Genomic DNA, 23,321 nt, shown 5'->3' on the forward strand with positions numbered 1-23,321 from the left:
AGGAGTGAAATGTAAAGCTGGAGGGAGGGGATGTGGGTGGAAGGGGAGAAAACAGCATTTGGAAGTTTGGCAGAATAACATGCAGATTCTAGAGCAGGACAGACCAGACCCCATGTTCAGCAGAGTGGATTTCCACACAACTCAACATTGGGATATTGACAATTCCCAGCAAGCATTCAAATTCTATATATACACCAGCAATTTATTTTTTTTTAATCAAAATAACACATACCATTGTGAAAATGCACTGGTCAGTGCTCCAATTTATTGAAGCAGAGGAACTTCAGGCAGAATTTAGTTCATTTACACGAGAAGACATATATCCCAGTTAGGATGAAGTGATCCCACAATAAATGGAACAAATAAAAGCAAATGCAAGAGTTCATCGCTGCAGTTATTTAACCAAAGTTTTTGAAACATCAGGGAATACATTACACAGGACCACAATGAAAATGACCTACAAAGCATTTTACTATTTAAGATGGCATTCAATTTGAAGTACTGTATTAATCAATAAAGCTGCAACAATCTCTCACAGATATCCTCAATTGGTTATGAGCACTTCAAAGACAAAAGCCTTTTCACTTTCACAGAATCCTATGGCTTCTGTTGCAAGCAAAATGAAAATGCAAACAAAAACATTTGCAGCATGCCAAATACAAAGTTATTTAACAGGGTGACTCTCAAAGTTTGCAAAGGACAAAAGTTTGCACAGTTCCAAAAAATGGGTTATTGACAAAGGATTGCACTGCCAGGGCAAATTTGAAGTGGACAAGAAATCTTTGGTGCAGGTCATTTTATAATTAATATCAAATAACCATAAGAGCTATTTAAAACAAGCAATACAGATGAGATGTTTACATGTTGTATAAAATCGACATTAATGTTACGCCATAATCTAGTTTAGAATTTCGACATATATATAACATGAGCCAAAGGGCTTTTGGTTAGAGTATTCTATTCTAGGCAAATGTGTTTGACAATGGTGCACAATATATTGCAGATGTATATTGCTGCATATTACTTAAGTATATCAATGTATATTTCAAGTCATAAAGATAAACAGAATTCTGTGCACAAATGCTGCACTTCAATAGAGACAATGTTAGAATGTTCACATACATACAGTCATTATAGCACAGACTGAATATATATATAATGGATACAAACAATTTCTTCACCAAAAACCTTTGGTTACTAATGGATTAGAAAGTATTTGGATGAATGAGAATTAAATTTGCTACATCAAACATAGCATCATACAATTAGAAATCAAAGGTTTTGCAAGCCAACTACTGTTAAATGGTAGGGTAATCTTAAATTTGAAGACTTTTGGATCCAGCAAGACTGAGAGTGGTGTAAAAGTGCATTTATGAGACATTTCTCCCCTTTGATAGTTCAAAAATATATATTGTTACATCCAAATTGTTAGCACCTCATGCACCTGTAGCCACTGATGATTCAATTGGCTTGACAGCTACCGATTCAAAGCTACAGCTTTGTAACAACGAATAGACTTAAAACAAGGATGTTTTTGTAAATGGATAAAAACTGCCAGAAGTCAGTGCTTGCCTGCAATAGATTGAAAGCCTGCAGGTAACAAACTCAATTCAATGGCAGTTTGCCTTGTGGTACACTCCCACTAAGGTACAGAGGAAAGACATAACCCAAGTCAAAGACAAGGAACAGCTAACTGTGTGCAATTGCACATAATTACCCTCAAAATGCCTTTAACCTTCAGAGCTGCTAAAAATGCAAGCACTCACGATATTTTGTATGCACTCTGAGCTACAAGCAGCACTTTTGAAAAAAGGTTCTATTTATTATCTTCACAAGCTGAAAAGAAAATTCTGGCAGACCTAGACAAATGCGCAGCCAGCAGCAAAAATTTGGGATTATAGTAATCTTTTGATTTACCTGCAAATATCTAGTTGTGCATTTAACAGCTCCCACAACCTTGGACTGAGAAACAAGCTTTTACTCTGACCGTTTAATTAATTTCCTCCCATAGCATCGGTTTGCACAAGTTTCATGTCCATTTAAAGTCTTTTTAAAAAAAGTACCAACGCTAACTACATCAACAACATTTAAAGGATTTCCAACTATACATTATCAACATCATATGGAAAGTATAAACTAATGTATTAGAATAGCTGTATTATGCAGCAGATTATGAAAACTGCAGTTAACACAATTGGTTAAAGTGATGTTCCTAGGAACGTGACTGAGCGCTTTTGGTTACTTTAGAATTATTTCAACATTGGAGATGCAAAAAAGGTTCCAGTTCGATTGAAGTTGATTGACGCTTTGCTTTTGCTTCCAAACCTGCAAGAAATGGAATTGCATTAATATGGGTAAGGACCTTTCCTAGCAACTGTTTATGGTTTTTCCAATAACATTTACAGCCTTGAAATCTAATCGCAGACCTTTATAGATCAGAGTTTTAATCCCCTTAAAAGAGCAGGACTGTTACAAAACTGCATACGTATACTGAATCATTGGTCACTTCTGCTAGGAAGAAACCATTGAGCCATGCTCAGAACATCAGGTCAGGCCCCAATGATCTACAGGGCTCTCTGGGTTGCAAAGGCGCCATTTGCAGATATCCAACTTCTTGTGAATTCTACCATACACTTTTAAAGCACTTTCCAAGCTAGTCAAGAAGGATTCTATGAATTCATTAATGATTGGATACTACATACTCCATTTATTATGTGTTTGGGTGATTATTTAATGATATTAAAGAATGATGGCACACCCATGCAGAGCAATATGATAGAGTTTCACATAAAACTGACATTCCCAACTTGCGGAGAAATGAGCTTATGGATATTTCTCAGGAACAGAATCCATAACCTGGGGACTGCGTACACGTTTTAAACAGCAATTCAGAACATGGATTTTGTTTTGAATGCGGCGTTAAAATATCATTCTTGCTATTGAGGGCGTGCAGCGTAGGTTTACTAGGTTAATTCCCGGAATGGCAGGAATGTCGTATGTTGAAAGACTGGAGCGACTAGGCTTGTATACACTGGAATTTAGAAGGATGAGAGGTGATCTTATCGAAACGTACAAGATTATTAAGGGGTTGGACACGTTAGAGGCAGGAAACATGTTCCCAATGTTTGGGGAGTCCAGAACCAGGGGCCACAGTTTAAGAGTAAGGGGTAGGCCATTTAGAACGGAGATGAGGAAAAACCTTTTCAGTCAGAGAGTCGTAAATCTGTGGAATTCTCTGCCTCAGAAGGCAGTGGAGGCCAATCCTCTGAATGCATTGAAAAGAGAGCTTGATAGAGCTCTTGAGGATAGCAGAGTCAGGGGGTATGGGGAGAAGGGGTACTGATTGAGAATGATCAGCCATGATCACATTGAATGGTGGTGCTGGCTCGAAGGGCCGAATGGCCTCCTCCTACACCTAATGTCTATTGGGAGAGAGATCAAGGATCCTTTGCTCATCTCTAGCTTTGGGAGATAAATTGCTGGGACAGTGCTCAAATTCATTGGATGCATCGAGGGAACAAAGATTCACTTGGAAAAGTGATCAAGAAACAAAAACAATATCAACGGGGGTTGACAATGATCTACCTGCATGCCAGTGAGCAGGTTTATCTTCGTTCCAACACCTTATTTAGGGTGTGGCGAAGAAAATGAGCTGGTGTTTGGTAATAGGAGATAGCAGATCAACCCATCATTGTAATTACACTATAAGATTTGATATATATTATTCAGTATTTGAACCAATTGACCAACCAACAATTTTTTTAAACAGAAAATACCATATTTAAAGCCTGAAATGGAGTTGTGCAGATTTTTTAAAAAATCGTTCAGAAGGGAGAAGTGGCCTTGGTCTTGCAATATTGCCAATTCCAACTGTTACTACAGAACATAACCAAATGGAAGTCAACAATGCCGCAAAATTCAGATGTGCAGTGGAAGGTAGGCCAAGGGAGAGGAAAGAAGCTTGTGTGCAAATACATGCAAGACATTCAAAGGAGAACACTATAAAGATCATCTCAAATCACTTGGATGCAACACAGGCAGAGCCATTTGAGTGCAAGCCAACCATTCCTTGCCCAAGAAGTGCCCCAAAGCAGGCATATTATATGACAAGAAAATACCAAGCTCCAATTACCATTTCTCCATGGACTCCAAAATACAGGAGTGGAAACTTACTTGGGAGTGGTCTTGGTCAGACTGGATTTCACTCGTGCTGATAAAGAGCTGGATGAGGGAGTCTTGCCAATCATTTGGTGTTCAGGAGTGGTTAGTGGTCCAAGCATGCTCACTAAGGAAGTAAAAGATGAATTAGAAGATGCAAAGATCAGGCCCAAAGTAAAAGCTATAGGCTGAAATTTGAATGAGTTTAAGTTAGTTACTTTTATTACTCTCTGGAAATTTAATATCACATGTCTGCATTAAAAGCAGGATCTGCTCACAGACAACCACTATACCATGGGTCAGCTCCATCAGGTTAATCCTCTGTACTTTAGTAGAGTCTTGGTCTGGAAAATCTGCAGTGCCTGCACACTTCCCGTGCATTACTGGAGCAATTCCAGAGGCAAGCAAATTTGAGATCAAATGTGAAATAAATGATGAGGCAAACATATAATTTTACTATCAGACACTTTTGGCAGCAAATTAAGATGCGAGTCAATGTGCATTTGAAATGATCTTTTCAATCCACCCACTTGGCAGATACTACCAAACCAGACTGGGATGCATCCCGATAAAATGCCTTCTACGGCGCATTTGTAGAAGATGGTGAGGGTTGTTGGGGACATGCTGAACTTCGTAAGTATTCTAAGTAGAGGCGTTGGTGTGCTTTCTTGGCCATAGCTTCAATGTGGCTGGTCCAGGACAAATTGCTGGTGATATTTATTCCAAGTAACTTGAAGCTTTTGAACATCTACTTCGGCACCATCAATGTACACCAGGGTATGTGTACTGCTACGATTCAAAAAAATCAATCCCCGTCTCCTTTGTCTTGCTGACATTGAGAGATTGTTGTCTTGGCACCAGATTACAAGGTTATCAACCTCTTTTCTGTACTGCGTGTCATCATTATTTATTATCCGGCCCAGCACAATGGTGTCGTCTGCAAACTTGTTTTGGCTCCACAGTCGTGAGTGTATGAGCATTGTAGGGGGGCTAAGAACACACCCTTGCAGGGCATCAGTACCAAGAACTATCATAGAGGATGATTTGTCACCTATTCTCGCTGAGTGTGGTCTGTTGATCAGGAAGCCAGGGATCCGGTTGCACAGGGAGTGCTGACTCCAAGTTCCACGAGCTAGGAGATGAGCTTGCTTGGTTGTTCACTTCAATCAAATCTCCTCTCAACCTTGCTTGCCCCGAGTCTCTCCAGTCTAACCGTACAGCTGAAATCCCTCATCGATGGAACAAGTCCAGGAAATGTCTTTTGCATTCTCTCACTTTCATACCTTTCCTAATGTGTGCCGACTAGCATTGTACAATATTCTGGTTTCACCACAGCTGAGTCACCAGGCCAGCAAGTGGTCTGCCTTGCTTCAATGTAACTTAATTGTTTTTGCACTCAGTCAAATGTCTGCTGCGACTTCTGTCCATTCAGCCTGTCTCTCTCTGCCCAATCCAATCGAGTTCAGTCAAGTTATGCCATAGTTGTCATGTGGGTACCCCCAGAACTGCTGTTAAATGACAGCCTCATAATGAATTGGATGAATAATTTCTAATAGAATGAGGCCATTCACATTACAGACGAAAATTAGAACATCCCTTCTCATCTTTAGGAGACAAGCGATGTGAACATTTCCTCTCAAATACAGAATAAATCAGTTCACCAACTAATGGTTACTTAATTTGGCAGAAAATAATAAAACTGCTAACACAACCAGCTGCCTATCAAGATGGAAAACGCAGATTACGATAGCAACATGTCAAGTCAAGGGTTTGAAGACATCACACTTGAAGACCCCCACCCCCACATTGGTGAACAGCAGATATTATGCATACAAAATTCCACAAACAAGCCGATTGATCATGGTACAAGATTGATACTTGATCAGTCGGTGTATAGTGCCACGAGATCATTTAAGCATCCCACAAATTATTTCAACCATTAAAAGATGTACTCAAATGCACACTATAAAACAATGCAGAAATCCATTCTATCAGAATAAACATTAAGTGGTACCTTTTACTTCAGGAGTGCTGTAAGCATTGGAATTTTCAATGATATGATTTGGATGCATGTTCTCCTGCTCCACCATTGTAAACTGGTTCCAGTATTCCACTGGCAAAGACAGCAAACGTTCAACCACCTAACAAAAAAAAAAAGGATCTTCAAGGGTCCTGACTAGAATTGTGGTCTTTCTCATTCTTCCCCCCCCCCCCACCCACCCCACCAGATGTTGCCTCCAGTATTTATTTATTTTTAAATATGCTTTTGATCGGCCAAGTTCTAAAAGAGATGCACTCACAGTGCCTACTTGCGATCATTTTGTCAAACCTTTTGGCTATGATTAACGATCGCACCAATAAAACTGCTAAATTAAATTCTGGTCAAAAGATTTTGCTCGAGTAATTCCATTAGCCCATAGCAAAAAGGCAATGTTCACAACAATTTTTTATTTTATTTTTACAAAAACCAGCATCATTCCCAAGAATATTGCATGCGGCACTATGCACAAAGTGGCAACGTTAGATGGATTTCCAACAAGACGACCCAGAATGTCATCAGCCTTGTGCCGAGAGTGCACACTGAAACGGTGATGGCAAAATGTTGGAAAGTTAGCAGTGCAGAGAATTTCAGATTTTGTCTCCTGCACGCTTTGTTCAAGACCAAATTCAAAAGCACAATCATTTTATTTCCCTCTTCCTGAACCGTTGTTGAAAAAGCACGATAATTTATGTACCTTTGGTTGCTGCTTGGTTTCCTGCAGCATCAACATGGGAGCTGGATCAGGTGTGGAAAACCCCACAATTGTAGGACCAAAGACCCTGGCCAGGTTGGATATGTCCATCTTGCAGTGCGGACTATTGGCTACTCTAGAGGAAGAAAATGGAGTTTGGATTTTCATATCAAAGGTGAACAAAAATTGGCTTCTTTACAACACGACACAGGTCTGGAGGCACTTAGCCAGTTAAGAGATACATACAACTAATTAAGATAAGTTTTCTGCTGACTTTTAAAAACAACTTCAATTAAAATGACGCACAATGGACCTCAGGATAAAAGGCTCTGAATATGCAGACAACACATTTCTGATGAAAAAAGTTATAAATGCATTAAAAAAATGTTTCAAGCACATTATTTCAAAGCAGTGAAACTGTCCAAATCTGCACAACTTTATCTAAAAAAACATCATTCCAAGAAATCCGAATAGACAGAAAAGATTCAATATAGACTGCATAAAATATCCAAATCAAACTATAGAGGTTGGAGAATTAGAACAGAATAATACAGCACAACAGACCCTTCAGCCTACAATGGTAGACACAAAATACTGGACTAACTCAGCGGGTCAGGCAGCATCTCGGGAGAGAAAGAATGGGTGACGTTTCGGGTCTCGACCCAACAGGGTCTCGACCCGAAACGTCGCCCATTCTTTCTCTCCCGAGATGCTGCCTGACTCGCTGAGTTACTCCAGCATTTTGTGTCTACCTTCCATTTAAACCAGCATCTGCAGTTTTTTTCCTACACTTCAGCCTACAATGTCTGTGCCGAGCAGGATGCCACGTTAAATTGATTTCCTGTGATCTGCCTGTGCATGATCCATATCCCTCTAATCCTTGCACTTCCATGTGTCTACCTAAAAGTCTCTTAAACGCCACCATTGAATCGGCCTCCACCGCCAACCCTGGCAATGTGTTCTAGAAAAGCTTGACCCACACATCTCCATTCAACTTTCCCTCTCACCTTATAGCTATGCCCTCAAATGTTAGACATTTCCACTCTGGGAAAAAGGTTTAACTGTCTACCCTATCTATGCCTCTCACAACTTTATATATTTCTATCAAGTCTCCCCTCAACCTCTGATGTTTCAGAGAAAAGAATCCAAGTCTCTCCAGCCTCTCCCTGTAGCTGAAACCCTCTAATCCAGGCAGGAGATTTGCCACTTTAACACTCAGCCAGTGAAAGCAAGATATCAGAACACTTACAAACTACACCCTCTCACAAGCAGAGGGGATGGTGAAAAACGTCACGGGACATAGAGGCCTCCGACGCATCACTATTTCACCAAACTCTCAGTGCTGCATTCACTCCTTGCAAAGACTAAGCGACAGCAAGAGAGGAATAGAGAAAAGGCGAGGAAAAAAACATACATGGCCAAAAATGAGAATTTGGACATATCCAATTCTGTATTCTACAAATGTTTTGTTCATGAGGCTCACTCACTGGCCAAGACAGATACTGCAAAGATCTGGGGGAAATAGAGTCAATGTTCCGAACAGGTAGCAAGCCTGAACATACCTCTGCAGGTGATTGACCAGAAATGCCATCGTATCTCTATTGGGCTGTGGCAGCTCACTGATTGTCTGGTACATGGCTGCAATGCTGTTATCATCATCGGAGATTTCTGCAGAATGGGGCACAACATTGGTGAAATAATGAACACAACATCGATGCCCATGGCCACAGACCACTCAGAAATGCTGAACTCTTACTGGAGAAGTGAATTACATATGCATCTCCCAAGACCGAACACATGCAGTTTCAGTCTACATTGCACAGCTTCATCCCATCACCTCTTCAAAGGAACAGAACAAATGATGCATCACATCGCCATCTGGGATTAAAGGATCAATTTTAGGTGGGCCAAATAAACACGTGGCTCCCCAAATATAACGTGCAAGCTTGCATTTAAAAGCAGATTTGAAGATCTTTAAAATAAATGCTTAGACAGCAAGGGAAAACGGGAAGAGCTTAACGAAACACACAACTGCTTTCCATTTAGGAATTGATATTCTATATCTTTTGTACCTAATGTTAAAAATTGCAAACTAGGATGAAAGCATGCCTTTAAATCAAGTAAATAGCAGCCTAATCTGCCTTTTTTTGAACTTGAATGCCAGCTTTACTTTAATTCGCATCAAGTTTCCACGATATGCCAACCAGTCATCACTCAGTCATGCCAACTCCTCTCTGGGGTTTGAACAGAAGCAGGAGCTAGACTTTGGGTAGTTTGGCAAAAGGCTGTTTCTAAAATGCAAGCAAGCTATCCGAGCCGGATCCAACCACAGGACGCACCACAGCCAGTCAGAATATCAACACATACAGATGCTTCCCAGCAATATCAAGAATTTGCCTTGGTTGGCTATCCCTATGCTAACTGAAAAGAGGTGAAGATTAATTGCAGTCATATTAATTCACTGTAATCGAGATCTGGCAGCATTCACTCAACTTCAAACCTAAGAACTTGGTTGAAAGAGAAGTTCCATTTCTTTGAAATGACTGATGCTGTTCATTTCTCAATGATCGGCATTATAACGAAAGACCTACAAACCTGCGGCCCTCACAAATGTCGAATACAGTTTGAAAGTGACAAGAGGTTCCTTCAAATTCCTTAGGAAGTCCTTCAGAAGCCCACAGATGGCATGGATGTCATCCACTTTACTGAGCAGAGGCAAATTCTTTCCTTTCAGGTACTTCTCCTTCAGTTCTTTCACGGTGCGGTCACATCCAGAGATTCTGTACAGACCAGTCTAAAGGAGACAAGAGTTACTTGTACAATACATTGAAACCCAACCAATGCTTCAAACTTAAAATTAACTTGGAAATCTTCAACGTGCTTTTCAAAGGGTGCATTGCATTGACAAATGGCTCCATTAGCACTAAAGGTTAACAGAATGCCAATGGTATCAAAATGGAGCCAGGAACCCTGGTATCCCATAAACCCTATTGATGATGCAGGTGGTAGTTTTGAAAGGTACCAATTGTTGATCGTTCAAGCCAAGTGTCCCTTAAGATGGTAGTCCATTACAAACGTCCACGAGCTTGTACTTCCAGCACAACCCAATTATGCACAAGGTCACAACCAACGCAAGTGAAAAAGTAATTGTTTTGAAAAAGCTCCGTGGATCAGAAGTGTTCCACCAGACTCAAAAAAATTGTCCGTGCACTATAAATCAGAGTGGCAAGGGCCCATCAATGTTTCACCCCTATAAAATCTGATTTCATCAGGCTTGAAAAACTATTGCATGCAAGTGCTAAGAAAATGTAATACCAGTGTATGAAAATTCAGTTAGGAGAAACGATAAGGAAATATTTACAAAAACGTAATCCTACCTCAGACAAGCCTCTCTGTTCAATTTCATTGATACAATGCACCACAATAGAAGGTATCATGGGAGAGGTTTGAGGGGTGAAGTCAGCCAACACTCCCTAGAAGCAACACAATTTCAATGAATAATATTCCAAAATAACTACTAGAACATTAAAATATAGGACATTTGAGAGTACTTGTACATTTGAGTCAAAGGAACTGTAAATACACAGTGTAGTGTAAGAAAATAACTGCAGATCGAAGTTATTTATTCACAAAATGCTGGAGTAACTCAGCAGGTCAGGCAGCATCTCAGGAGAGAAGGAATGGGTGACTTTTCAGGTCAAGACCCTTCTTCAGACACACATCTTAATACACACACACATCTTAATTGGTAAACTATGGACATCTTTTATCGCAATGGACCATTTAAAACACCTTTATATACTGTAAATAGTTGACATCTGTGCATTTGAGAATAAGTAGGACTAAATTGGTTCTACATTATTTTTCTCTTATTGTACATTTTGATTTCAAATGGAGCATTGTTGTTGAAGTTTAGATCGTAACTCCTACCTCTCCAATTCTTACGGGCGTTCCCGACATGGTTGGGATGCAGGGGAGTGGGCAGCGATCTCTGCACTCTGGGTGAGATACAACTCTGCAGTCTCGACATTTCAAGGCCAACTTCCCAAACTTGATCCTTTTGCCACAAGGGACACATGACTCGGGCTTGATCACCTACAAAAAAAAAGCAGGTTGGCACAGGGCACTGGATACGAAGTTTAAGATCATAGCAGCAGGGTATAAATGCAAGGCCAATTTCAACTGCATTGCTGCACCGAGGAAAACTGACCATGTACACCTTCAAATGGTCTCTCCAGAGAAACATGGACAAAGGCCAGTGACAATGGAGAATGTGTTATTTATACTGATCCTCAAGAGATTAGAAAGCAGCATTGCTCACATCCAAGAAGTTAAGTCACTTCAAGATTTGATTATAGCCTTAAATCTCACAATATCCTTCAATTTTAAAATATTGCAATTAATAGTAAAAATTAACGAATAAAATAGAATTAGGAATACCGTCTTGGAGACAAACTCGTGGGTCCTCAAACCACCACCGCCAGTCTGAGGTGTACTACAGTGATCATATCTGCTGACGGTTGATGGCGTGCTCGAGGGAGTGTCTGAAATGGCTTCAAGATCTTGAGCCTTAAGATTTGCTGCAGGATAGAAATTGGAAACACAAAGTCAGAGGATCTGCATTCAAAGGGAAAGCAACATTGTCCCAGTTATTCTACAGTTCCCGCCACATAACTGTAAGCAGGAGCACAGCAACATTACCAGCAACCATGCAGGTCTGTGGGGAGTGCTGCAAGAGACAGATGACAGCTGAGCAAACAAAGCAACAGCCACCAAATTTATGTACAAATTCACACAGCAAACAACCGATTAATCAGAGGAAACTCTGCCCTTTCTCAAGCATGACGACTACACCTCAATGGGTAGATTCTAGAGTGTGTCAAGCCCACAGAGCTGAATGCCCCACCATCCAAAAGTAGATGCCAAAACAAGCAAGCAGTGCAATGATCACAGCTATTGTATCTTCTAACTGGCTCCATTAAATTAAACAAAACTACTGAGTGGGATGAATTTTATTTACACAGCAACCGTACCATTAGGAGACATGCTTCTGCGCAAATTTATGGAACGACATTTTAAAATTACCCGCAACTAAAACAAAATCAGTTGCTAAAGCTAATTATATGGGCTTCCCCAACAGTTCAACTGATTAAAAACATGACTAGCCGAGTGAGAGATAGTGAAAGCACCCAAGTCTAACAATTGGCCTGTGAAGAGCTTTCATTGGGACAAAGCAACGTGCGGAATATCTAAAGCATACACATATCACCATGTCCCCAACCATGACTTCCAACTGAAAGGACACACAGATGTCAGGAGAATTGGGCCGAAACAAAGCTCTCTTGCTTCAGTTGCTGCTTTGCACTAGCCAGAGTCACCCTGAAAAGAAAAGAAGCCACTTGGCTGAAGTTCCACAAGCCATAACCTGGCAGTTTGTTTTTGGGATGGGAGAACAGGGTCAGTAGCTATGGTGGGACAGGAGAAAAGACCAAGACACCATTATAGAAATCCCCCACCTTGCCTAATATCCAGCTCTCAGAATACCCATGACAAACACACCTATGAATCTCAGGGCAAACCCACTGCTGATAGATGAACCCTTAGAACCAATTGTTATCAGGAACACTGCCTTCCAAAACGACAAGTATTTTGTCAGTGGGATTTACCTGTTCGCCGTCTACTTCTTGTCCAGTACGGCACGGTCTCGATTGTGGCAACTGCTTCAATTGGTCCGCCATTATTAGGCAATGTCAGAGTCGTTTTAGCCACAATGGAGTCATTTCCCTGAAAAGATCAAGACAATCGCCATATTGACATTTTTACCTACAAAATGTCATCTTTCTTTATTCCCGGTCCTTCTCTCCCCACCCACATAACAGAATAGGAAATTGGAGTGATTTTTTCTCCCCTGTAAACTTTTGGGATTCGCTCCTCTAACAGTGTCTCAGGAACTTGAGTGAGATTTAGTTTCAGTCAAGTGGCAGACCAAAAAGCTTGTCAGGGCAGTCAAGGCTCAAATCCTCTGCTTGTTAGCTAGAAACAGAAATAGCCACGTTCTGATTGCAGCCAGTTGAATATTTGTCCTTTCAAAAAGTTTTTTAATTGGCCAAAACTAAAACGGCAAAAGCAATTTTACAGTGAAAGTGAGCAATATAATTGCCACTTTGAAAAAATAAAGATTTTCACAAACAAGGTGGTTTGCTTGGAGTTCAGAGTCGTGCAATGCTCAGACAAAAATTAATTGGAACGGGGGATTAGGCACTGACCAGCAACTTCTTAATGGCAGATTAAAGAACCTCAAATGCAGCAATTTCTGGATTTTAGAACATGTTGATATGCTCATGTTGATCTGCTGTTTTACCTATGGATCTGATTTCTGATGGCCAATCCAAATAAAAATGAGCAATCATTGACCAGCCAGAAATGAAACCACTCCAGTTTTAGGCGAATTAGCGCAGCGGTAGAGTTGCTGCTTTACAGCGAATGCAGCGCCGGAGACACAGGTTCGATCCTGACTACGGGTGCTGCACTGTAAGGAGTTTGTACGTTCTCCCCGTGACCTGCGTGGGTTTTCTCCGAGATCTTCGGTTTCCTCCCACACTCCAAAGACGTACAGGTATGTAGGTTAATTGGCTGGGTAAATGTAAAAATTGTCCCTAGTGGGTGTAGGATAGTGTTAATGTACGGGGATCACTGGGCGGCACGGACTTGGAGGGCCGAAAAGGCCTGTTTCCGGCTGTAGATATATGATATGATATGATATGATTTATTCAGCAAAACTAATATTGTATATAATTAACACCCTGAAGTGGTCATAGCAACATTTAATTTGGTCAATCGCAAAATTTAGAATAGATGCTCTATTCATGAAATTCAAGCTTTTTGGGTAAAAGATAGAAACTTGTATACCACTTTAAATGAACACAATTGAATTAGCAAAATGTTTCAGTTATGGTTAGCATTTGCAGGCAGAGCCCACACCCATCATTAATAACTGAATTCATTCAGCTGTATCTAAATGCAATTGCAAAACATCTGTACAAGAACTTGAGAATCTCAAATAAATGGATATTGTCCCCACATCAAGCTTTTCATGCTATTCTATTACAGACAAGCCAAGTTTAGTTTAGAGATACAGTGTGGAAGCAGGCACTTTGCCCCATACACTTGCTAGTGTAGTTAGCTAGCAATTGCCCTACCCTACACACACTAGGGACAATGTGCAGAAGAAGCCAATTGACCTACAAACCTGCACGTCTTTGGAATATGGGAGGAAAGCAGAGCGCCCGGAGAAAACCCACTCGTTCATAGGGAGAACGTACAAACTCCATACAGACTTTCCAGGCGAGACAGAGGTTCACCTGCACCTCCTCCAACCTCATCTATTGTATCTGCTGCTCTCAATGTCAACTTATTTACATCGGTGAAACCAAACGCAGGCTCGACGATCGTTTCGCTCAACACCTTCGCTCAGTCCGCCTCAACCAACCTGATCTCCCGGTGGCTGAGCACTTCAACTCCCCCTCCCACTCCCAGTCTGACCTTTCTGTCATGGGCCTCCTCCAGTGCCATAGTGAGGCCCACTGGAAATTGGAGGAACAGCACCTCATATTTCGCTTGGGCAGCGTGCAGCCCAGCGGTATGAACACTGACTTCTCCAACTTTAGATAGTTCCTCTGTCCCTCTCTTCCCCTCCCCCTTCCCAGTTCTCCCTCTATCTTCCTGTCTCCACCTATATCCTTCCTTTGTCCCGCCCACCCGACATCAGTCTGAGGAAGGGTCTCGACCCGAAACGTCACCCATTCCTTCTCTCCCGAGATGCTGCCTGACCTGCTGAGTTACTCCAGCATTTTGTGAAATAAACTCCATACAGACAGCACCCGAAGACAGGATTGAACCCGGGCCTATGACGGTTTAAGGCAGCATCTCTACTGCTGCGACATTCCAAGGATTGAAGTAGACATTTGCCCCCTGTTGTATCCCTGCTGTGTCCCATCGTAGTAATTCTCTTTTCCCACCCCCCCCAAAAAAAAAAATCAAGTAGTGGCACAACTTTTATATCGGTGCAGACAATTACACCATGTGGTGTTGGTTACTAATGCCCACCTTTTCAGTTGACCGTGACCGCTTAGCTGGTGCAGGCTGTACATCAACAAGAACTCTGGAAGAACGCTGGAAAGTAGTACAAAGTTTCTTTATACATGGCCACAATTGATTGATTAACCAGCAAATTATCTGGTACACTGCAGCACTCTACAATAGCATATTACATTTAAATCTCTTTACACAAATTAAAATGGCTTTTTTTTTTGACAGACACGAGTGGATGTAATTAAGTAGATAGAGTTTTTAATCTATATGTAAACAAATTGCCTCAATTTACAGAATTAACCAGAAATTCTTCACTGAAGAGGAAAACAGTTTATACCAAAATATTGTCATACAATGAAGAGAAAACACATGAAATGAAAATATTTTTTCTTTCGGTTTAACAGGACAGATAACATGACCCTGTACTGCCCGAAACAGGAGCTTCACAAGCCTGATTTCACACAAATGATTTTCAACAGGTGTTTATAATACACATTACCGAAGAAACAGCAACAATTGCATTATTTGCCATGGGAAACCTAATTTATTTGAAGGAAGTAAATTTATTTGAAGGAAGCTGTGAGGAGGATGCTAGGTAGCTGCAACGCGACTTGGATAGGTTAGGTGAGTGGGCAAATGCATGGCAGATGCAGTATAATGTGGATAAATGTGAGGTTATCCACTTTGGTGGCAAGAACAGGAAAGCAGACTATTATTTGAATGGTGGCCGATTAGGAAAAGGGGAGATGCAACGAGACCTGGGTGTCGTGGTGCACCAGTCATTGAAAGTAGGCATGCAGGTGCAGCAGGCAGTGAAGAAAGCGAATGGTATGTTGGCATTCATAGCAAAGGGATTTGAGTATAGGAGCAGGGAGGTTCTGCTGCAGTTGTACAGGGCATTGGTGAGACCACACCTGGAGTATTGCGTACAGTTTTGGTCTCCTAATCTGAGGAAAGACATTCTTGCCATAGAGGGAGTACAGAGAAGGTTCACCAGATTGATTCCTGGGATGGCAGGACTTTCATATGAAGAAAGACTGGATAGACTCGGCTTGTACTCACTGGAATTTAGAAGATTGAGGGGGGATCTTATAGAAACTTACAAAATTCTTAAGGGGTTGGACAGGCTAGATGCAGGATGATTGTTCCCGATGTTGGGGAAGTCCAGAACAAGGGGTCACAGTTTAAGGATAAGGGGGGAGTCTTTTAGGACCGAGATGAGAACTTTTTTTTCACACAGAGTGGTGAATCTGTGGAATTCTCTGCCACAGAAGGTAGTTGAGGTCAGTTCATTGGCTATATTTAAGAGGGAGTTAGATGTGGCCCTTGTGGCTAAAGGGATCAGGGGGTATGGAGAGAAGGCAGGTACGGGATACTGAGTTGGATGATCAGCCATGATCATATTGAATGGCGGTGCAGGCTCGAAGGGCCGAATGGCCTACTCCTGCACCAATTTTCTATGTTTCTATGCCTCAGACTGAAGGAGCGCACATGGGGACTTAGTTTCTTAACAAAAAATTAATTAGACTGACTTTTACTTGCATTGATGCACCCATGTCTATTGTTTATGGACTACTACAAATCCTACCGATTGTACAAAGGTACGCAGAGCTGAAGCATAACTTGAAGAATGAAGGTATGGAACTTACTCTCTTCTCCCTTTTCTTTAACTTGACAGTCTTAACAATGGAGGAATCCCAGTCCTGCATTAAGAAAAGAACAATTTATTCTCAGTCAACCCAAAACAAATTGATGAACGGTTCACTTATGCATTAAATTCAGATGCAAACGTCAAACTTGCGTTTTATTAAAATCGCAAATGGCCCATCAGTGATACCTGACCAGCTTGAGAGCACCAGAACAGTGTTCCCACAAGGTCAAGTTGAAGTGTGATATCGCAGATCCATTTATTTAAGGCAATTATATCCTCTAACTATAGGGTATCATCATCCATAACTTGAAGGTGTACACAAAATGCTGGGGTAACTCAGCAGGTCAGGCAGCATCTCAGGAGAGAAGGAATGGGTGACGTTTCGGGTCGAGACACTTCCTCAGACTTCAGCCTGCCTTCATCTAACCCCAACCCCCACACTTGCTGGGTGTTCACCATCCCCCCTGACCTCTCCCTTTCAGATACCAAACGGTCTGTCCCCAGCAGAGGCCACACCTTTGTCCCCCCCGCCCCCACCTCAACGAGTTCCTGGTCCGCTACGATGTGGAGCTCTTCTTCCGTAGCCTCCGCCTCCGAGCTTTTTTCCATGAGAAGGAGTCCTCACCACCCAGTGATGACCCCTTCTCCCGCGGAACCCCATCTCTTGGACTCCCCTGGCTGACCATCTACCATCACTGGACCTTTTCATTTCTAACTGCCGGCGTGACATCAACCGCCTCAAATGTTCCACTCCCCTGACTTACTCTAACCTCTCCCCTCCTGAACGTACTGCCCTCCACTCACTCTGCAGCAACCCCGACTTAGTGACCCACTGACAAGGCAGGTGCCGTGGTAGTCTGGCGCACTGATCTCTATCGGACTAAGGCCAGACGACGACTCTTAGACACCTCCTCCTACTTATCTTTGGACCATGACCCCCACTGACGAGCATCAGACCTTAATCACCAACACTAATCTCACCAATTCCAGCGCTCTGCCCTTTAATGCCTCTAACCTTATCGTTCCCCAGCCCCGCACGGCCCGATTTTACCCTCTCCCTAAAATCCACAAACAGAACTGTCCTGGCAGACCCATTGTTTCTGCCTGTTCATGTCCCACCAAATTAATTTCCACCTACCTCGACTCCATCCTATCCCCCCCCCCCCCCCCCCCCCCCGGTCAAATCCCTCCCCACCTATGTCCAAGACACCTCACATGCTCCCCGTCTCCTCAATAACTTTCTGTTTCCTGGCCCCCACTCCCTCATCTTTACCATGGATGTCCAGTCACTCTACACCTCCATCCCACACCGGGATGGTCTTGAAGCCCTCCGTTTCTTCCTCGACCGCAGAACCAGCCAATCTCCATCTATCAATACTCTCCTCCGCCTAGCAGAACTGGTTCTTAACCTCAACAACTTCTCCTTTGACTCCTCCCACTTCCTCCAAATCCGAGGCGTAGCTATGGGCACTCGCATGGGTCCTAGCTACGCCTGCCTCTTTGTAGGGTACGTCGAACAATCCCTGTTCCAGGCGTTCACCGGCCCCATCCCCAAACTCTACCTCCGCTACATTGACGACTGCATTGGTGCTACCTCTTGTACCCATGCACAACTCACTAACTTCATAAATTTCACCACTAATTTCCATCCTGCTCTTAAATATACCTGGACCATCTCCGACATCTCCCTACAGTTTCTGGATCTCACCATCTCCATCACAGGAGACAGACTAGTGACCGACATCTACAAAAGATCAGTCTGAAGAAGGGTCTCGACCCAAAACGTCACCCATTCCTTCTCTCCCGAGATGCTGCCTGACCCGCTGAGTTACTCCAGCATTTTGTGTCTACCTTCAATTTGAACCAGCATCTGCAGCTATTTTCCTACATATGAGCCATAACTTAATCTATTAGCCAGTTGATAATGGTTCAGGGAAGGAAAGATGGATTGTTCTGATTTTCTTCCTCTTGCTGGAGAGTGACATGCACGAGCTTGTTGCCTACTTATGTTGGAAAATAACTCAATGTGGAAATGCAGACAAACTCCATATTCTGCCAGTGCAGCACCTTGGAGCCGACATGCAGTGTCATTCTAATGATTATGTTTTCATTCTAATGACAATGTTAACACAGTGCAATCCAACGCACAGAGAACTGGGTCACTCTACTACCCTCTATTGGACTAATCATAGCCCTCAATCGTTTACTCATCTTGTTTCAAGATTTAAATTAAAAGCAATTAGCTGCAATCAATTTTAATAAGCCGATGGTGCGTGGAATATCAAAAACTAAAGACTAAAGTTCAGACGTTAGTTGTAAAAGTATTTCCTCATTGCACAAATAATCATAAAATAAATAAGCTGCTCTTTACACGGTACAGTGCTTCAAAGGAACTTCACCACCAGTTTTTTGTTTTTTTTAAATTCTTGCAGAAATTACCTATAACTTCGAGCCAGCCTAAATTCTGGTCGCTTCCTGCAGCTTTTTGCATACATTGGCAATTTGTTTTGAATAATTCAACAATTCATAATTTTGCAATGCAAATAAGAACTGAACAATACAACACCAAATCACTTCAGATTCACAGGCAATGCCAGATATTTCACATTAAAGTCTCACAAACATAGTTTCAAGATGATTATAAAAGGAATTACCAAGGAGTCATCAGTCTTGTCGTAGCTAATGTCAGAGTGAAATGATCCAGACTCATCAATTGTGGACAGTCTAATAAAAATAGGAAAAATATATAGTAACCATCAATACCCAAAACATTTGACCCCAATTATACACACACTGGAAGATCTTTGAAACCGCACATTCCCACTCCCCAGAGTACTTCAAACACCACCCTTTAACCCCAAATTAAACCATTAAAAACAAAGCAGTTAGACTTTGGTCTCCCACTGGGCTCAAAATAAATGTCGATGCTTTCAGCAGACTAAAAGATCTTTTATTTGCGCTTTCATCTAAGTCAAGGAATCTTTAGGATTGAATACGTTAATTGTAAGAGGATGTGCCAACTCATAGCGAGGGCCAAAGTTATGCCAAATGACAAAGCAAAGTATCGTGTCTTTCAAGAACACTTCAGATGTAGTCACAGTTGCTTTGCAGATAATTGCGGCAGTTAATTTGCGCTCAGCAAAGTCTCAAACTTTGAATGAATAATCAGTTAATTTATTCTGGCAACGAGGAAATATTGTTTTGATCAAGTCTTCCTGCCAAACAAAGCCAAGGAATATTCAATATCCAACGCAGGAGACAATAACCTTCAGTGCAAGATTGCACCTTGAGCAATGCAGCACTCCCTCAGCCTTGTAACAGCCTTGATAATAGGTTCAAGATCAGGAAAGGGGATTGAACCGATGTACACACTCAGAGGCATGTATTACGGGCACTAATGAACTAAATTAACACTAACAACTCTGGATTGCAAGTGTCTCATCTAAAACTCCAATTAGACTCTGAACCATTCATAAGCGGCCACATTGGCGCAGCGGTAGAGCTGCTGCCTTACAGCACTTGCACGGTGGAGACCTGGGTTCTGTCCCGACTACGGGTGCTGTCTGTACGGAGTTTGTACGTTCGCCCCGTGACCACGTGGGTTTTCTCCGAGATCTTCGGTTTCCTCCCACACTCCAAAGACGCATAGGTGTGTAGGTTAATTGGCTTGGTGCAAGTGTATGAGTAAATTGTCCCTAGTGTGTGTAGGATAGCGTTAATGTGCAGTCGGTGCAGACTTGGTGGGCTGAATGGTCTGTTTCCGCGCTGTATTTCTAAACTAAACAAAAAAAACATTACTTGCACAAATATCTAATTGCGCAATAATGGCTTTGCTATGGGTGTATTTTTGAGTGGATTGCCTGCTTTACATTAAAAACCTTTTAGACTAGGACAACTTGACAAATCCTGAACACTCGAAATGAACTCAGAGTGCTCCATGGCAACAATTAAATAAGCAAAACCTGAAGGACAACGTCAGCAGAAGTGAAAATAGGTTTGAGTATGCCTTTCAAAACTAAACTCAAGTAAATGGTTTTCGCTGCTGATATTAAGACGTCAACACAAAGTATGGACCTTGCCTGGGCTATTGTGACTAGTGCCACTGCAACGAGGATCTGAATGCACCCTGGAGTGGTTCTATTTGCCAGAGACAAAACTTCAAAACGAAGCTGGAGTACTGTTGTGAATAATTGATCTCAAATCCACACAGGCTGGGAAATCCACACAGCCTCCAGGGAGTGGACCGCTTGTAAACGTGACTGGATTTAAATGGTGCCTGCAGCTGTTTCAACTGTGGGGGAGGTAGGGTGCTCGTTATAACTTCAGTTACTTGAGCAGTCAAAGGAAAAGGGTGTGGCCATTGGGTGGCATCCATTACTTCAGGAAACATGGTGCTCCTTTTACAGAAAGTTTACATACACATCAATAATTTCCCCAATTCTGGTTTACCCTAAAACCAACAGTGAAAACAATTGTTGGTGATTTTAAAAGTACTACCGTCTGTTGGATGCATATCCATTAGGATTTGAGCATTTGGGGTTGAGAAAAGCAAGAGCAGACTTCTGTTCTTCATTTAACTGAATGCTGGACGAGCCTTCTGTTATGAGGAGCTCTCGGATTAGCTGAATCTGTCGTTCCTTAAATGAAAGAAAGCAATTACTACAAATAGAAGAGAACCGCTGGCTCATTAAATCAAAGTTTAATGTGGTCACAGCTTATGATTATTCTCTCCATGCACACAGGCCAGTGAGGACAACATTGCACTTGGCTACAATAGTAAAACTATCTGCCATTGCTCACACTATTTAAACTTGTGCATGAAGAATAATCATAGGGGCAAGATACCAGTTTACTCCAAGATTTCTGCTATGGGTTCACTGCCATCAGGGAAAAAAAAACAAAAAACTACATCACGTGAGGAAGCCAACAAAGCAAAGAGTCTTGTGTGACATTCATTTACATATCGCTGGCAAATAAATATATTAGTGAAGCAGGAGACTAAGTGAGGAGAAAAATCCTTGCAAATGACTACCAGGGTTTTTATTTTGAGTTTTTTTTTTTTTAAACTGTAAAAGGATTTTAAACAAAAACCTCATTCACAGGAAACAAGGTCAGCATTTGATGTCCACCCATAATTGCTCTTGGACTTGGTTTCTTTTTATTGAAAGAATTTCAATGTTCCTTTTCAGGACATTTAACGATAAAACACTCTTGACTGACAATAATATTGTAACCTCAATTCATAATGGCAAAACGTGCAGGCAGATCACAATACCAGGTCCTAAACTAGCGCCAAGCAAGAAAAAAGTCCAATGTTACAAGCAGCAAATCGAGGTGCAGTAAATGAGATCAGGATAATCCTACATAGAGTCATATGGCACAGAATAAGTCCCATCGGCCATGAAGCACTTCTCTATCCCCAAATCATGTTTTGTTTTATTAAAGCAAAGGCTTCTTCCCACAGTGCAAACATCGTCAAGGCTTGAGTGCTCACCTCCTCACCTGGGACGCAAAGACAAACTTCGATCAAGACATTTGCGCTTCAGTGCCCCTTTGGTGACATTCTGTTTGGAATATCCGCCAGAGCCACATAGCACAAATGCATATCTCAGAAGCAACGTGGTGGCAAAGTACAATATCTATATTCACTCTTCTGCAGAATTGAAGGATCAACTGCATAGTTTATGAGGTGGCATGGTTTGTAGTACATTAGAACCATGACATTGAATAAAAAGCAAGGCTTACTTTAAATTGATGTTCGGGTGGCACCTGAGCACTAGCATCATGTCAATGACTGGTACTCCTGAAGACCCCACCACTGGCCACATCTTCCCACCCCCCCCCCCCCCCTTTCTGCGTTCCGCAGAGACCATTCCCTCCGTAACTCCCTGGTCCACTCGTCCCTTCCTACCCAAACCACCCCATCCCGGGCACTTTCCCCTGCAACACCTGTCCCTTTACCTCCCCCCTCAACTCCATCCAAGGACCCAAACAGTCTTTCCAGGTGAGACAGAAGTTCACCTGCACCTCCTCCAACCTCATCTATTGTATCCGCTGCTCCAGATGTCAACTTATTTACATCGGCAAAACCAAACGCAGGCTCGGCGATCGCTTCGCTCAACACCTGCGCTCGGTCCGCGTTAAACAAACTGATCTCCCGGTGGCCGAGCACTTCAACTCCCCCTCCCAGTCTGACCTTTCTGTCATGGGCCTCCTCCAGTGCCATAGTGAGGCCCACCAGAAATTGGAGGAACAGCACCTCATATTTCGCCTGGGCAGCTTGCAGCCCAGTGGTATGAACATCGACTTCTCCAACTTTAGATAGTTCCTCTGTCCCTCTCTTCCCTCCCCCTTCCCAGATCTCCCTCTATCTTCCTGTCTCCACCTATATCCTTCCTTTGTCCCACCCCCCTGACATCAGTCTGAAGAAGGGTCTCGACCCGAAACGCCGCCCATTCCTTCTCTCCTGAGATGCTGCCTGACCTGCTGAGTTACTCAAGCATTTTGTGAATAAATACCTTCGATTTGTACCAGCATCTGCAGTTATTTTCTTATGGTACACCTGAAGAGGTCACCACTTTTTTCATGCATTGCTCCAAGGTGACACCTTTATCAGAAGCTGGACAGATGTTGCAAAATGACTACCATCTAGAACCACTAGGTACAGAGAGGAAACCCTCTGCAGCAGA

The 23,321-nt window shown here is 42.3% G+C and overlaps 1 protein-coding gene across 2 annotated transcripts in view; it reads right to left on the reverse strand.

The window, feature by feature from the left end:
• Nucleotides 1–263: 263 nt before the first annotated feature.
• racgap1 (Rac GTPase activating protein 1) overlaps nucleotides 264–23,321 on the reverse strand; it is a 109,781-nt gene continuing 86,723 nt past the window's right edge. For both annotated transcript variants that reach the window (XM_078431417.1, XM_078431421.1), the window contains 14 exons: nucleotides 21,130–21,269; nucleotides 19,287–19,356; nucleotides 16,631–16,684; nucleotides 14,997–15,062; nucleotides 12,557–12,674; nucleotides 11,331–11,470; nucleotides 10,821–10,985; nucleotides 10,268–10,363; nucleotides 9,486–9,684; nucleotides 8,453–8,558; nucleotides 6,894–7,026; nucleotides 6,173–6,299; nucleotides 4,174–4,285; nucleotides 264–2,325 (listed from right to left, as the gene is read on the reverse strand). In XM_078431417.1, the coding sequence (XP_078287543.1) occupies nucleotides 2,250–2,325; nucleotides 4,174–4,285; nucleotides 6,173–6,299; nucleotides 6,894–7,026; nucleotides 8,453–8,558; nucleotides 9,486–9,684; nucleotides 10,268–10,363; nucleotides 10,821–10,985; nucleotides 11,331–11,470; nucleotides 12,557–12,674; nucleotides 14,997–15,062; nucleotides 16,631–16,684; nucleotides 19,287–19,356; nucleotides 21,130–21,269 (1,602 nt within the window). In that variant the 3' untranslated portion in view covers nucleotides 264–2,249. The remainder of the gene's footprint in view (nucleotides 2,326–4,173; nucleotides 4,286–6,172; nucleotides 6,300–6,893; nucleotides 7,027–8,452; nucleotides 8,559–9,485; nucleotides 9,685–10,267; nucleotides 10,364–10,820; nucleotides 10,986–11,330; nucleotides 11,471–12,556; nucleotides 12,675–14,996; nucleotides 15,063–16,630; nucleotides 16,685–19,286; nucleotides 19,357–21,129; nucleotides 21,270–23,321) is intronic.

This window comes from Rhinoraja longicauda, chromosome 42 (assembly GCF_053455715.1).
Source record: "Rhinoraja longicauda isolate Sanriku21f chromosome 42, sRhiLon1.1, whole genome shotgun sequence".
NCBI lineage: Eukaryota > Metazoa > Chordata > Chondrichthyes > Rajiformes > Arhynchobatidae > Rhinoraja > Rhinoraja longicauda.